This window comes from Lepisosteus oculatus, chromosome 6 (genome assembly GCF_040954835.1).
Source record: "Lepisosteus oculatus isolate fLepOcu1 chromosome 6, fLepOcu1.hap2, whole genome shotgun sequence".
NCBI lineage: Eukaryota > Metazoa > Chordata > Actinopteri > Semionotiformes > Lepisosteidae > Lepisosteus > Lepisosteus oculatus.
Genome location: NC_090701.1, coordinates 6,511,039 through 6,523,307, shown reverse-complemented (window position 1 = coordinate 6,523,307; position 12,269 = coordinate 6,511,039). Strand labels below are relative to the sequence as shown.

Sequence of the window (12,269 nt, the reverse complement as noted above, 5' to 3'; positions counted from 1 at the left end):
AATATTTCTAAAATATCAGAGATCAATATGCATCCATTTTCACCAAACATAAAAAACAATTAATCTATTGGAATGCAGGGGCAAGAACTAAAATGACACCAAGATTTTAGCTGCAGCAGATTTTTCAATTATCTTTAAAGAAGCCTGAATAAATACAGATGTGTACTTATTTATCAAATAAAACAATTAATATATTAGCCATTAAGTGAAATATTGCCTCAAATCCTTTCTTTCCAGGACCAACGCAAAGTATTACCCAATGTAAGATACATTTGACAGTCATGCCAAAACCACATTGATTATTCAAAGAATGAGCCATCTTACTAAGCAAAACATAAATATCATCCTGTATTTAAAATGCATACATATGAAATGAAATCTACACATGTAGGTGGCAGTACTCCAGCTGTATCATCTAAGCCATAAATGCAGAGTTCAGCATGGGCATCACTTAGACAGGAAGGCCTCCAGGTACATCAGGCAGCTCAAAGAAGCTGAGGCAGCCTTAATATAAAAAATAAATAATTGCAAAGGTACATTCAGAGGAGGCATTTATCTGGAAGATGTGCTGTCATTTGGGACAAAATGTATAGCTAAGCTTTTGCCAGAATGATTGGTATTTCATAGTGTGAATTTTTCTTGAATAGAGGTTATATAACATTACTTTAGACTACATTTATACTGTTTAGATTATAGTTTAAATTATAAAGCAATAAAAAAGAACAAATACAACTTTTCTAGCCTATTTCTTTCTTAGTCAGTTTTACTCTCAAACCCAAAACTGTTGTAATACATTCTAAAGTGGAAACACTTAGAAGTTACACTGACGTCTCTCTCACCTGAACTTCAGATACACTTGCATGCACAAAAATGCAAAAAGAAATCTAATTTCAGCTCAGGAATTTGAAAATATCTAGAATCAGGTATAGAAGAGCAAAGGAAAAAAGGAGTGTTTTCAGTAAAATGAGATCCATTTCATTTGAATGTGGTCTAAGATTTGAGTAACTAAAACACATTACATTCTGTATCATACCAATCAACCTGGACACCATTAATACTGAGAAGTATTAAACACATAACAAATGAACATTAGTACTTGTTGCATTTTAATGCCTCTAAGTATATGTATTTTAAGTTATTGTATGACTTAATAATGACTTCTTAAATAATAAGACCATATAATGTAAAATTGTTTTTTTTTTTCAAATGTAACCAGACACAGGAGGCCTACTGACGAAGAATGTTGTTTCAGCTTCCAAAACCAGCGCTATTCCATAAGCTGTAAGCACTAGCCAGACTAACCATGGTAAAAACCATGCTCCAGTTATCTTAAGAACACACATGCTATTAAATATTCCTGTAAAAAAAAAACACTTAAGCGCCTTACATTCCAGAAGATCCGCTAGGGTCTTTGTTCTGAGAGCTACAGGTCTTTTTGTTTTGTCGTTGGTTATCGCATACTCCTGCATGCCCAGCTCTTCTGCTACTTTGGCTTGGGTCCTGTTATTCACCAGTGAGCTTCGCAGCAACTAAACAAGTGAAACAAGACAACACATTTTAAAAAGAGAGAACACGGAGCACATGATGTTTCTACGAAGTCAGCTTTACTCAAATCACCAAGAATATGCTGGACTGTAGCTTCATTAGAATTGTTAGATTTGTATTGTAAATGCCTTTCATACCTTGACTGTAGTATTAAAAAAAGGAAACAGACCTTTGTGAAGTTTAAGTATTACAATATGGATGTTATGCTCATAGGTTATCAACATGAGCTTCGCAAAGCTAGTGATATCTGTGCTGTTGATTTTGCTGACATCAAATGCATGCTAAAAGTTACAAGCATTTGTGTTATTTCTGTTGTAATTTGAAGTGAATTATAGGAAGGTAACAGTGTCTTCCTTATTAAATGCGAGTATCATTAGTAAGTTAAGACTCTTACTCCGTCTATGTGATACTGAAACACTTATGTCCCTTTATTTTATAACTTCAGGCAGTCACAAAGGCTTCCAGGTGGCCAAGAATGTTTACTAATTTCCAACTAGAAGTTAAGTGGTTGTGGTTAAAAAATTAAGTCAGTGTTCACAGGGAGTGTGACATAATCAAAGTAGGCCCCCATACAGAATAAAAGGAACCGGTGAGAGATACGACAGATTAGAGAAAAAGAACAGAAGGGAGAGAAGCACTGCTAGATAGCTTCTTCTTAATAAGACTGGGATTATAGAACCTCTAGGTAATCGGAGCACACAAGACATCTACGCAAGGCCTTAAGTAAGGGACCTTTTGTTATATGTGCAGACGTACCGATTTCCTATTTGTGGTAAACCATCAGGCTGTACAGATGGGGAGTGTACAGATAGGGGGCCCATGCACAAATTGGGGCTATATAAGTGATGTTCCTAAGGGATATATACAGTATGCAGACAATTGCTCTTTCCAATTTATACCGATGGTCTAGACATGGTTTACAAACAAGGTAATTTTTCAGATGATGCCAAACCAGGAGGATTATCAACCACTGTATATGATGCAAGAGAATTAAAAAAATAATAATAATTTAGCACAAATCCAGGACCAGGCAAACACCTGGTAAATTACATTTATTGTTAAGTGTAAGGTGTGACTCCTAATTGCAATGAAAACAGGTTATTAAACTATCTAACATCTCTTGTGTTCATTTTAACATTGCCTGTGCACTACACTAGTAGGGAAAAATTGAAGGAGGGGCTGCAACTAAAGTCTTTTTCCAGTCCTGGCTTTGATCTAACATACCCTTACAGGCTCCAAGGGTAAAGCATATCGGATGGGTTTCAGGGAAAGATCTACACAATTCATAATACTTTTACTGGATTAAAAAAAAAAATCCAAATACTGCCATGAAAGAGTGGGAAGCTCTTCCAACTGTGTTATTAACTCTGGGGCCCATTTTCATCTACATTGGTTAGTTATTCTATCACATCAGATCCTGTAGTTTGAAATCATTGAATGCAACTGACCTCTCACTTATACAGTGCCTTGCGAAAGTATTCGGCCCCCTTGAACTTTTCAACCTTTTGCCACATTTCAGGCTTCAAACATAAAGATATAAATTTTTTATTTTATGTGAAGAATCACCAACAAGTGGGACACAATTGTGAAGTGGAACGAAATCTATTGGATTTTTGAAACTTTTTTAACTAATAAAAAAAATGAAAAGTGGGGCGTGCAAAATTATTCGGCCCCCTTGCGTTAATACTTTGTAGAGCCACCTTTTGCTGCGATTACAGCTGCAAGTCGCTTGGGGTATGTCTCTATCAGTTTTGCACATCGAGAGACTGAAATTCTTGCCCATTCTTCCTTGCAAAACAGCTCGAGCTCAGTGAGGTTGGATGGAGAGCGTTTGTGAACAGCAGTTTTCAGCTCTTTCCACAGATTCTCGATTGGATTCAGGTCTGGACTTTGACTTGGCCATTCAAACACCTGGATACGTTTATTTGTGAACCATTCCTTTGTAGATTTTGCTGTATGTTTGGGATCATTGTCTTGTTGGAAGATAAATCTCCGTCCCAGTTTCAGGTCTTTTGCAGACTCCAACAGGTTTTCATCCAGAATGGTCCTGTATTTGGCTGCATCCATCTTCCCCTCAATTTTAACCATCTTCCCTGTCCCTGCTGAAGAAAAGCAGGCCCAAACCATGATGCTGCCACCACCATGTTTGACAGTGGGGATGGTGTGTTGAGGGTGATGAGCTGTGTTGCTTTTACGCCAAACATATCGTTTGCATTGTGGCCAAAAAGTTCGATTTTGGTTTCATCTGACCAGAGCACCTTCTTCCACATGTTTGGGGTGTCTCCCAGGTGGCTTGTGGCAAACTTTAGACGAGACTTTTTATGGATATCTTTGAGAAATGGCTTTCTTCTTGCCACTCTTCCATAAAGGCCAGATTTGTGCAGTGTACGACTGATTGTTGTCCTATGGACAGACTCTTCCACCTCAGCTGTAGTTCTCTGCAGTTCATCCAGAGTGATCATGGGCCTCTTGGCTGCATCTCTGATCAGTCTTCTCCTTGTCTGAGCTGAAAGTTTAGAGGGACGGCCAGGTCTTGGTAGATTTGCAGTGGTCTGATACTCCTTCCATTTCAAGATGATCGCTTGCACAGTGCTCCTTGGGATGTTTGAAGCTTGGGAAATCTTTTTGTATCCAAATCCGGCTTTAAACTTCTCCACAACAGTATTACGGACCTGCCTGGTGTGTTCCTTGGTCTTCATGATGCTCTCTGCGCTTTCAACAGAACCTTGAGACTATCACAGAGCAGGTGCATTTATACAGAGACTTGATTACACACAGGTGGATTCTATTTATCACCATCAGTCATTTTGGACAACATTGGATCATTCAGAGATCCTCGCTGAACTTCTGGAGTGAGTTTGCTGCACTGAAAGTAAAGGGGCCGAATAATTTTGCACGCCCCACTTTTCATTTTTTTATTAGTTAAAAAAGTTTCAAAAATCCAATAGATTTCGTTCCACTTCACAATTGTGTCCCACTTGTTGGTGATTCTTCACATAAAATAAAAAATTTATATCTTTATGTTTGAAGCCTGAAATGTGGCAAAAGGTTGAAAAGTTCAAGGGGGCCGAATACTTTCGCAAGGCACTGTATTATTACATTCAGTTGATTGGACTGGAAAGAGAAAAGAGAAAATTGCCCAAATTCAGGATCTGGCAAACACTTGGTAGATTACATTTATTGTCAAGTGCAGGGTGTTGTACGCAGGTAGTAAAAATATGCTAAACTTATATGAGAAACACTTGATGAGTCTACTTACATATAAGAATGAGGTGAGGTGTTAAAGTTGTATGGAATAAGACTGCATTTATGAAATTGTGTACAAAATATTTCCAATACTTTACAAAAGAAACCTACTCTGCCACTACTTCAGATAATCTGTGGGTTCAAAGTAATGTCCTACACTTAGAGGCTGAAACAGTTTAATCTTTTTATTCTTGAGAAGACTACAAGAGGACCTGATTCAAGGTGCAGTATTTCATAAAGACATTTCCAGAACAGATGGTGACACACAAACCATGAAATACACATGTAAACTATGTGGAAGTCCAAATGCAACCACAAATACAGTAGTAGGTTCTTCGTTACACAAACTATAGGTTAGTGGGAGCATGGAACAAGTAACCCAGCTATATTGTTAAAGCTGAGATGACTGACAGAATTAAGTAAATTTCAATAAATGGCTGGTTAAGGTCTTTAGATTAATTATGTACTAGCAATTAAACAGGCTAGACTGGCAAAACGGCTTTCTCTTGTAACTTTTTTATGTATTGTAGAGTCTGTAACTGTCTATATCTTTAAAAATCACTTATAGACCAAGCTTTTTATTGTAGCTTTTAACATATAATTTAGTTTCGCTCCTGGTTTTACATGGTCAATTTGCTGTGCTTTTCTTTTCACTTTTGTGTAATCCATGCTATTGAGTTTTTTTAAAAAGTGCTTAGAAGTAAAATTGCATTAACATTACAACCCTATGATTTATAAAGTACACAGCATGGCTACCAAACTTTGTTTCAAAGAGGCAATATTAAAATGTATGTCCTACTTTTGAAAGGGTATTTTGTTTAAGTCTGTTTTATAGAACAAAGTTAGAGAGTTTAAATAAACAAGGAATGGATACACTTTGCCTGCCAAATAATGGTACCATTTGTGAAGTGGTTTTCTCTTTTCCTCTTATTTAGCCATATGCGAAATTAAGTGTGCTTAGTTTACTGCTAAAGATCTAAAAGGTTCATGTCTCTCAGTGTTTTGCTTCTGTTTCGTTATTACTAAAATGGATCTCTATAGCAGCTGGGTCTCAGTAAAAGAAAGTAAATGATGGCACCATTTGAAAAGCAAGCTATCCATACTTGCCACAGTATTTTGTTCCAAAGATTTTAACCAACCCACCTTTAAAGTCATGCTCTTGTGCATCTATCAGATATCCAGTGCTCAGATGCTAATTTTTGACTAAGAGTTCAGTTAAGCCCATCAAGTCTCCAATGGCCTCTGTCATGCAAGTCCCAGGCATTTTATTTAATCTACCACAGACATTCATTATCCTCACCGTTAAGTGCCCTTCGTGGTGGTCTGGGAAATGGATGAACAAGTACTCAGTGGCTACCAATTGCATGATTGAATCTCCCAGGAACTCCATCCTCTGATTGTGGCCTCTAAAGAAAAGTGGACAGATGAGTGTAAGCTCTTGAAAGTCATTACATTACCATTAACTGAAATTAAAAGGCATTTTTCAAGCTAAAAAATAAGTGATATGTAAAGTATAATAAAATGGCACTTGTAAGTGAAGGAGACACTTTCTTTTTTAAAACATTTACAGAACACAAGAGGAGCACATATGCTTAATATCAGTATAAAAACATATTCAGAAGTCAAAGGAATTAATGACAATTATGCTGCACTCATATTTATATGCATCAAGGAATGTGTATTACACGGTTAACAAGAAAACCATTTTGCTTAACTGATTAGTGGAATATTATGTTTCTGATTAATATGACTGATACAAAAATTTATAAGACCATCTGTGTATCCCAGCAAGTGAATCTATCTGCATCACAGCCAGATGAGCCTTATCCAAGTGTTGCAATGACTGTGGTTTGTTTTCAATATGTTTGATAATTACTTGTCTAATTTCCATTTGACATGTTTTATTTATAAACGGGCATTCTTTTTCAGCAAAATGAGCGTAATCATCTTAACAGAGTAGAATTTAAAAGCAGAAACATTCTTTGTCTAAGACATACATTTCTTTGACAAAAACAATCATGTTTTTGCAGTAAAAAACCGACTAATCACCAGAAGAGGTGACGGGGATGTATCGACAGCTACAGAACCTTTTGCTTGACCATATACCTCCTGTGTTTGTACAGGCACTTGCAAGCTTGTCAGACTGGTGGGAGCTGTACTCATTCTGCTGATGACATGTCAGATCAGTTTAGATGACCAAACTGATTTACACCGCAATTTGTTAGAAATTCCATAGTTAACAAAGAGCAAATTTATAACAAATTCCAATATGAACAAGTTTGGCCACTATAACAACTGTCGGCACTTTATCCATTTCAGAAGTGATGGCTATATCAGTTCTAACTGCACTTATCATTTGCCTATTTGGGATCTACTGTAATGTCCTACATTTGAGATAAAAGATGTTTGTCTCTTTAGCGAAACCCAAGGCCCACAAAAAACAGAAATTCTAAGATAATGCATGTTTCGCATTTTATGTAAACTGGGGATTACTGTTTAAAACTCAAAGGTGGTTAAAAGGCATTGACTACATGAAAAAAAAAAACATTTGCAGAGTTTAAGTTAAGTATGCAAACCACATTATTGGGTTAAGATTAAAGGGAGTCATAGGTTATGGTTGAGTTTCAACATGGTGAAACCAACTATACAATGTCTTATACATTAAAAACATCCAAGACAATGACAGTTATCTCTTAAACAAATATAAGAGTTAAAATCAAAGTTCATTGTTGTAGTTTTCTGTAAAAGCTTTTAGTGAACACTACAGGCATGTATTTCACATTTCAGATCATCCTTGATATCTAATGTGTTAGATGTGCTAAGCTGCAGCAGGAAGCAGGCTAATTAAAACCTTAAGTCTGATGATGAAAAAGATTTATAAATAGGAAACAGAGGACCTTGATGGCTTAACTCATACTTGGATTGAATGAGAAAATATTTTTTAAAAATAATGTCAAACGTGTTTAAAACAGTATAACTGCGATTATGATATTTCTTCACTTATTTTTTCCAAATAAGTAATCTGTTCACATGGAAATTAACTCTTAATTGCAATGAAAAGCCTTGACATTATTTAAATGACTAAATTTAGTCTAATGGAGAGATATTAGAAAAAAGGTTATCAAAATATCTGAGATCTCTTGCATTCACTTTAACATAGCCTGTGCACTACATTAGCAGGGACAAAAATTGAAGGAAAGGCTGCAACTAAAGTCTTTTTCCAGTCCTGGCTTTGATCTAAAATACCCTCATAGGCTCCAAGGGTAAACCAAATCAGATGGGTTTCAGGGACAGATCTGCACAATTCGTAATACTTTCTCTGTGTTTTTTTAAACAAATACTGCCATGAAGGAGTGGAATGCTTTACCAACTGTATTTTTAACTCCAGGGCTCTTTTAGTATGAAATGGTTAGTTATTCTATCATAACAGGTCTTATAGTTTGAAAGCATTGATTGCAATAGCCACAGACTGACCTCTCACTTATATTATCTAGTGGAATGTTAGCTGACTGGACTGAAAAAAAGACAACTGCCCTTCAAAAGATGCTGCTATTAAAAATAGAAACAGAGATGCATTCTTTTTTCTGAGGGCTAAACAGATTTGTTTCTCCACAATTTCTAAGAAATCACATGAACCCAACTGCTGAGGGGGAGACAATGTAGATTAGTTGGTTGGTAGTTAAATCATACAGGTAGGATGTTCTTTCATATACATATTTAGAGATTCTCCACTAAACAGCATTAAAAGCAGAATGAATGCAATATTTTATTCACATTGGTCAAGCTAAAAAAACATAGAAAATAGACATCTGCAATGATAGCCTAGTGGGAAAATATTTGGAAATACCATAAATCACAACCTAGTTATAAATGGGAATGGATGTTTTTTTTAGCTTAAGTGACAAAGTAATCAGGGAAAGTGATAAGACCCAACAGTTTAAAGTGAGGACTGTCACCCCCAGAAGTACTGGGGATATCAGCTCTACCTGCAATTACCACTTCTTTGCCTATTTAAGATCTACTGCAATGTCTTAGATTTGAGATAAAAGATGTTTGTCTTATTGTCAATGACTGGTAGCATACAGTAGAGTACAAATTTGTTTTCCAGGAAAAGAAAACAAGAGGTGACCTAGCAGAGCTGCAAAGCTTTTATGAATACAGACATATGTTTCCTGCACACAACCAAATCTAATCATGTCAGTGCCGCTACTCTCCATATTCCAAACTTAACAACAAAAAAGTGCATTACAAAGCAAAGGGACTAAATGAAATTCGTTGAGACTCTACTTAAGCAAATTCGCAACCTTGTACAAGGGTGACAATTATAGTCCATCGACTCTTCATATAATAATAAGGGATTTAAAAAGGTATAGTTAAGCATTATACAGTATAAAAACATACAGTGTATAAGTTTTCACAAAATACAAATAAGCTTATGTTCTACGTCTGAACACTATGCTCCTGTTTGCATTTAAATCAGTGTATTTAATTTGCCATTGAAAACCTATGCAATCTATTTTGTTATTTTATTTAGGAGTATTTCTAGAATTGTGTTTTCACTTTGTGTGTCTATCATTGGCAAAAAACCACAATTAATTACATTATGATTAACAGTGAAAAGTGGAAAAGTCCAAGGGGATGAATATTTTTGACAGCAACTGTCTTTAAAATATAAAGGTATCTGCCAAATGTGCAAATGCAACCTCTAACTTTTTTAAAGTACATTACATACATAGAGAAAACTTCATAACATTTAAGGTGAGAAAGGAAAAGAGGATGATCAAAAATTAAACTCAAAAACCAGCACTGTCAATGTATTCAAAAGTGAACATCCTGAGGGATAAAATGTCATTTATCATTTTTATTCAGACTTACAGAGTCAGATGATTAAATCCCACAGTACGCAAGGTGAAAGCTCGTGCCAACAGGCGAACATGTGTGAAAAGCACTCCGATGGATTCTTCAAATTCTGTCAGCTTTTGCAACACTGGAGATGTTTCAATGAGTTGCCTATCAGTGTTTGGCTCTTGAACCTAGCGAGACACACAGCAGATTAAAAAAAGTAAGTGCTCACCATAAATACTTCAACAAAATGAGAACCAGTCCTATATTTAACCTCTATTTGATTGGGATTGGCTTAAAAAATGCCACCTTAGCAAAAGGTCTTCTAAACTGCAGAATTTTTTTTTCCAAAGGATTAATCATGTCAAGAGGGTACAACTTTAGATTATTTTTGTTTGTGATGTTTCAAGCCACTAAGAGAGGTGAAATATCAAGCTTAATGAATTACCTGCTCTTGTAGCCCCCAAGAAAAGTGTCAGCTGCAGTTCATACTTTCACACAACGTGCTGAGCATTTGGCACGCTTAAAAGGAGGCTACACAGTAATTAACCTGAATATTCAGTAATATAATGAACTGGAATATTTTAATTTATAAAATAAAAGAGAACTGATTTATTAATTTACAAGTCACATTAAAGCATACATTGGTGAGGTAATCAAGGAGGAAAATAAGACATTCGGCTAAATTCCTGAGCTCAAATTCCTGTTTTGCTCATATTATTTACAATGGAACTCTGCTCAAGATTCAACAGCATTTAACAGTATCACTTTACTTAATCAATAAATAGGCTTCTAATTTAACAGTACACGTTATGGAGACTTCACAAACATAACAAAATAAAATGACATATTTCTAAGAGTTTTTGACAAGGCCTAACATCAAATAGGCTAAATCATCTCATCGCCTATCAGTGTCTGATCAACTCTCTAACTAATAAGGCAATCTAATGCTAATCCAACAGTTAAAGTCACTCTAGTGGGACCAATCACGAATGTTCACTTTATCAAACCGGCATTGAAAAAATCTCAATCAATATCAAAAGTTGATATATTTTATTGTTCTAAAAACATACATGTATGATTAGAGTGATAGGCTTTTTTGATGTTCAATTTGTCAATTAATGGGGAAATTCAGCTGTTCCAAAACCTTAGAACTTGTATCACTCAAAAATTAGATTTTTTTTAAATATCCTCAGCAGTATATATTATTTGTGGATTAGAAATACACAACATACAACCTTGTCACATTTCAATAAAGGTTGAAAAGAAAAAACACATACCGATTTTTTATTCTGTATTAAAGGCAAATAATAACAAAAAGAGCAGTTTATGGGATTAAACCTACATCTGTTTTTACTTAGTTTATTCAGGCCTTAATTATCTGTCAATGTGGGTGTCAAGGGTGAAGGCTATAGATTTTTCAGTGTCATATTATTTCATTCCATAACATTTCATTTCCAATTGTTTTTCTTTGCTATTGTCTAGCCTGTTCGCCTTACTGAGGAACACAAGGTTTTGAAGACTCTTCAACCTTGGTTTCTATGCACTGGTAAAAAGAATTCAATGCTGTAGGAAAAGCCATTTATGGAAATGGAGATAGCTGCACTGTGTGTCCAGGATTTTGTGGCATCTGGAGTAAGGAAGGAAGCACTAATCTTTCGATTTCACATTCTCTTTTACAGCCTCCAAGGATGTGCTTTGCTAATATAAATGTTTTTGAAACATTTATTTTAGTTTTTTTGGGAGCAACTAGCACGGCAATCTTGAGGAACATCAGCAACCAAGAGATAAAACAAGTTGAATTCGTTTTTTTTTCTAGATTTTCTTTAAAATAGCTTATTTTTGTTCGTTTCACAGATCTTTTTTTCTTCCAGCTTACAGTATGTAGCACAAATAGATACGGTTAGGGTGAATAGCCTATCACAAGCCACTCCTTGTGTCCTGTGATAAAATATTTCATCTGCGATCCCAAGTTTCAATTATAAATGACTATCACTGGCTGTTTCTAATTAGTATATTGTCACATGTGTGTAAGATTTTTTTGAAGAACAAAAACTCAAAGAACAAAAATGAAAAATATAAAATTAACCCAAAAAAATAATTAAACTATGTAAGAAAACTACCATAACTGTTTTAATATGGTATCATAAATGATCAGATTTAGCAGTACATAAACAAACAGAATTTAGGGTGCTAGTTATAAACCGTATTTCTATGTGTAAATCTATTAAAACAATACCATATTATAGAAATAGGAAAAAAATATATTTTTATTTCAATATATGAAGTTTACCAAATTATATATTTTTTATAACTATTGTAACTAACTGTAAATGTTATACAATGTAACTCGATATAATTAAGGAAAACAACACCAAACTATTTTATTACAATTTTTATAAAATCCTTTATATGAGTAAGCAGTCTTATGTTTATGATTGTAAAGGTTTCTAGTTTAGTTTCTTCTTTGTTCTTAAGTAAACTAACATAGTTAATTTTAGAAAAACCCTCCAATATATGGATGACTATAATATTTTGCCCATTTTTTTGAAGCACGCACTTGAAGGCAATATAACTTAATGCTCTGTACAAACTTTCACATTTTTATTTTTTATCTCCAGGACAACAGCAATGAA

The 12,269-nt window shown here is 35.0% G+C and overlaps 1 protein-coding gene across 4 annotated transcripts in view; it reads right to left on the bottom strand.

Moving 5' to 3' along the window:
- Positions 1–12,269, bottom strand: part of drosha (drosha ribonuclease III) — a 69,559-nt gene that overhangs the window by 18,950 nt on the left and 38,340 nt on the right. For all 4 annotated transcript variants that reach the window (XM_015354794.2, XM_015354795.2, XM_015354796.2 and 1 more), the window contains 3 exons: positions 9,667–9,824; positions 6,092–6,197; positions 1,388–1,529 (listed from right to left, as the gene is read on the bottom strand). In XM_015354794.2, coding sequence (XP_015210280.2) covers positions 1,388–1,529; positions 6,092–6,197; positions 9,667–9,824 — 406 coding nt within the window. The remainder of the gene's footprint in view (positions 1–1,387; positions 1,530–6,091; positions 6,198–9,666; positions 9,825–12,269) is intronic.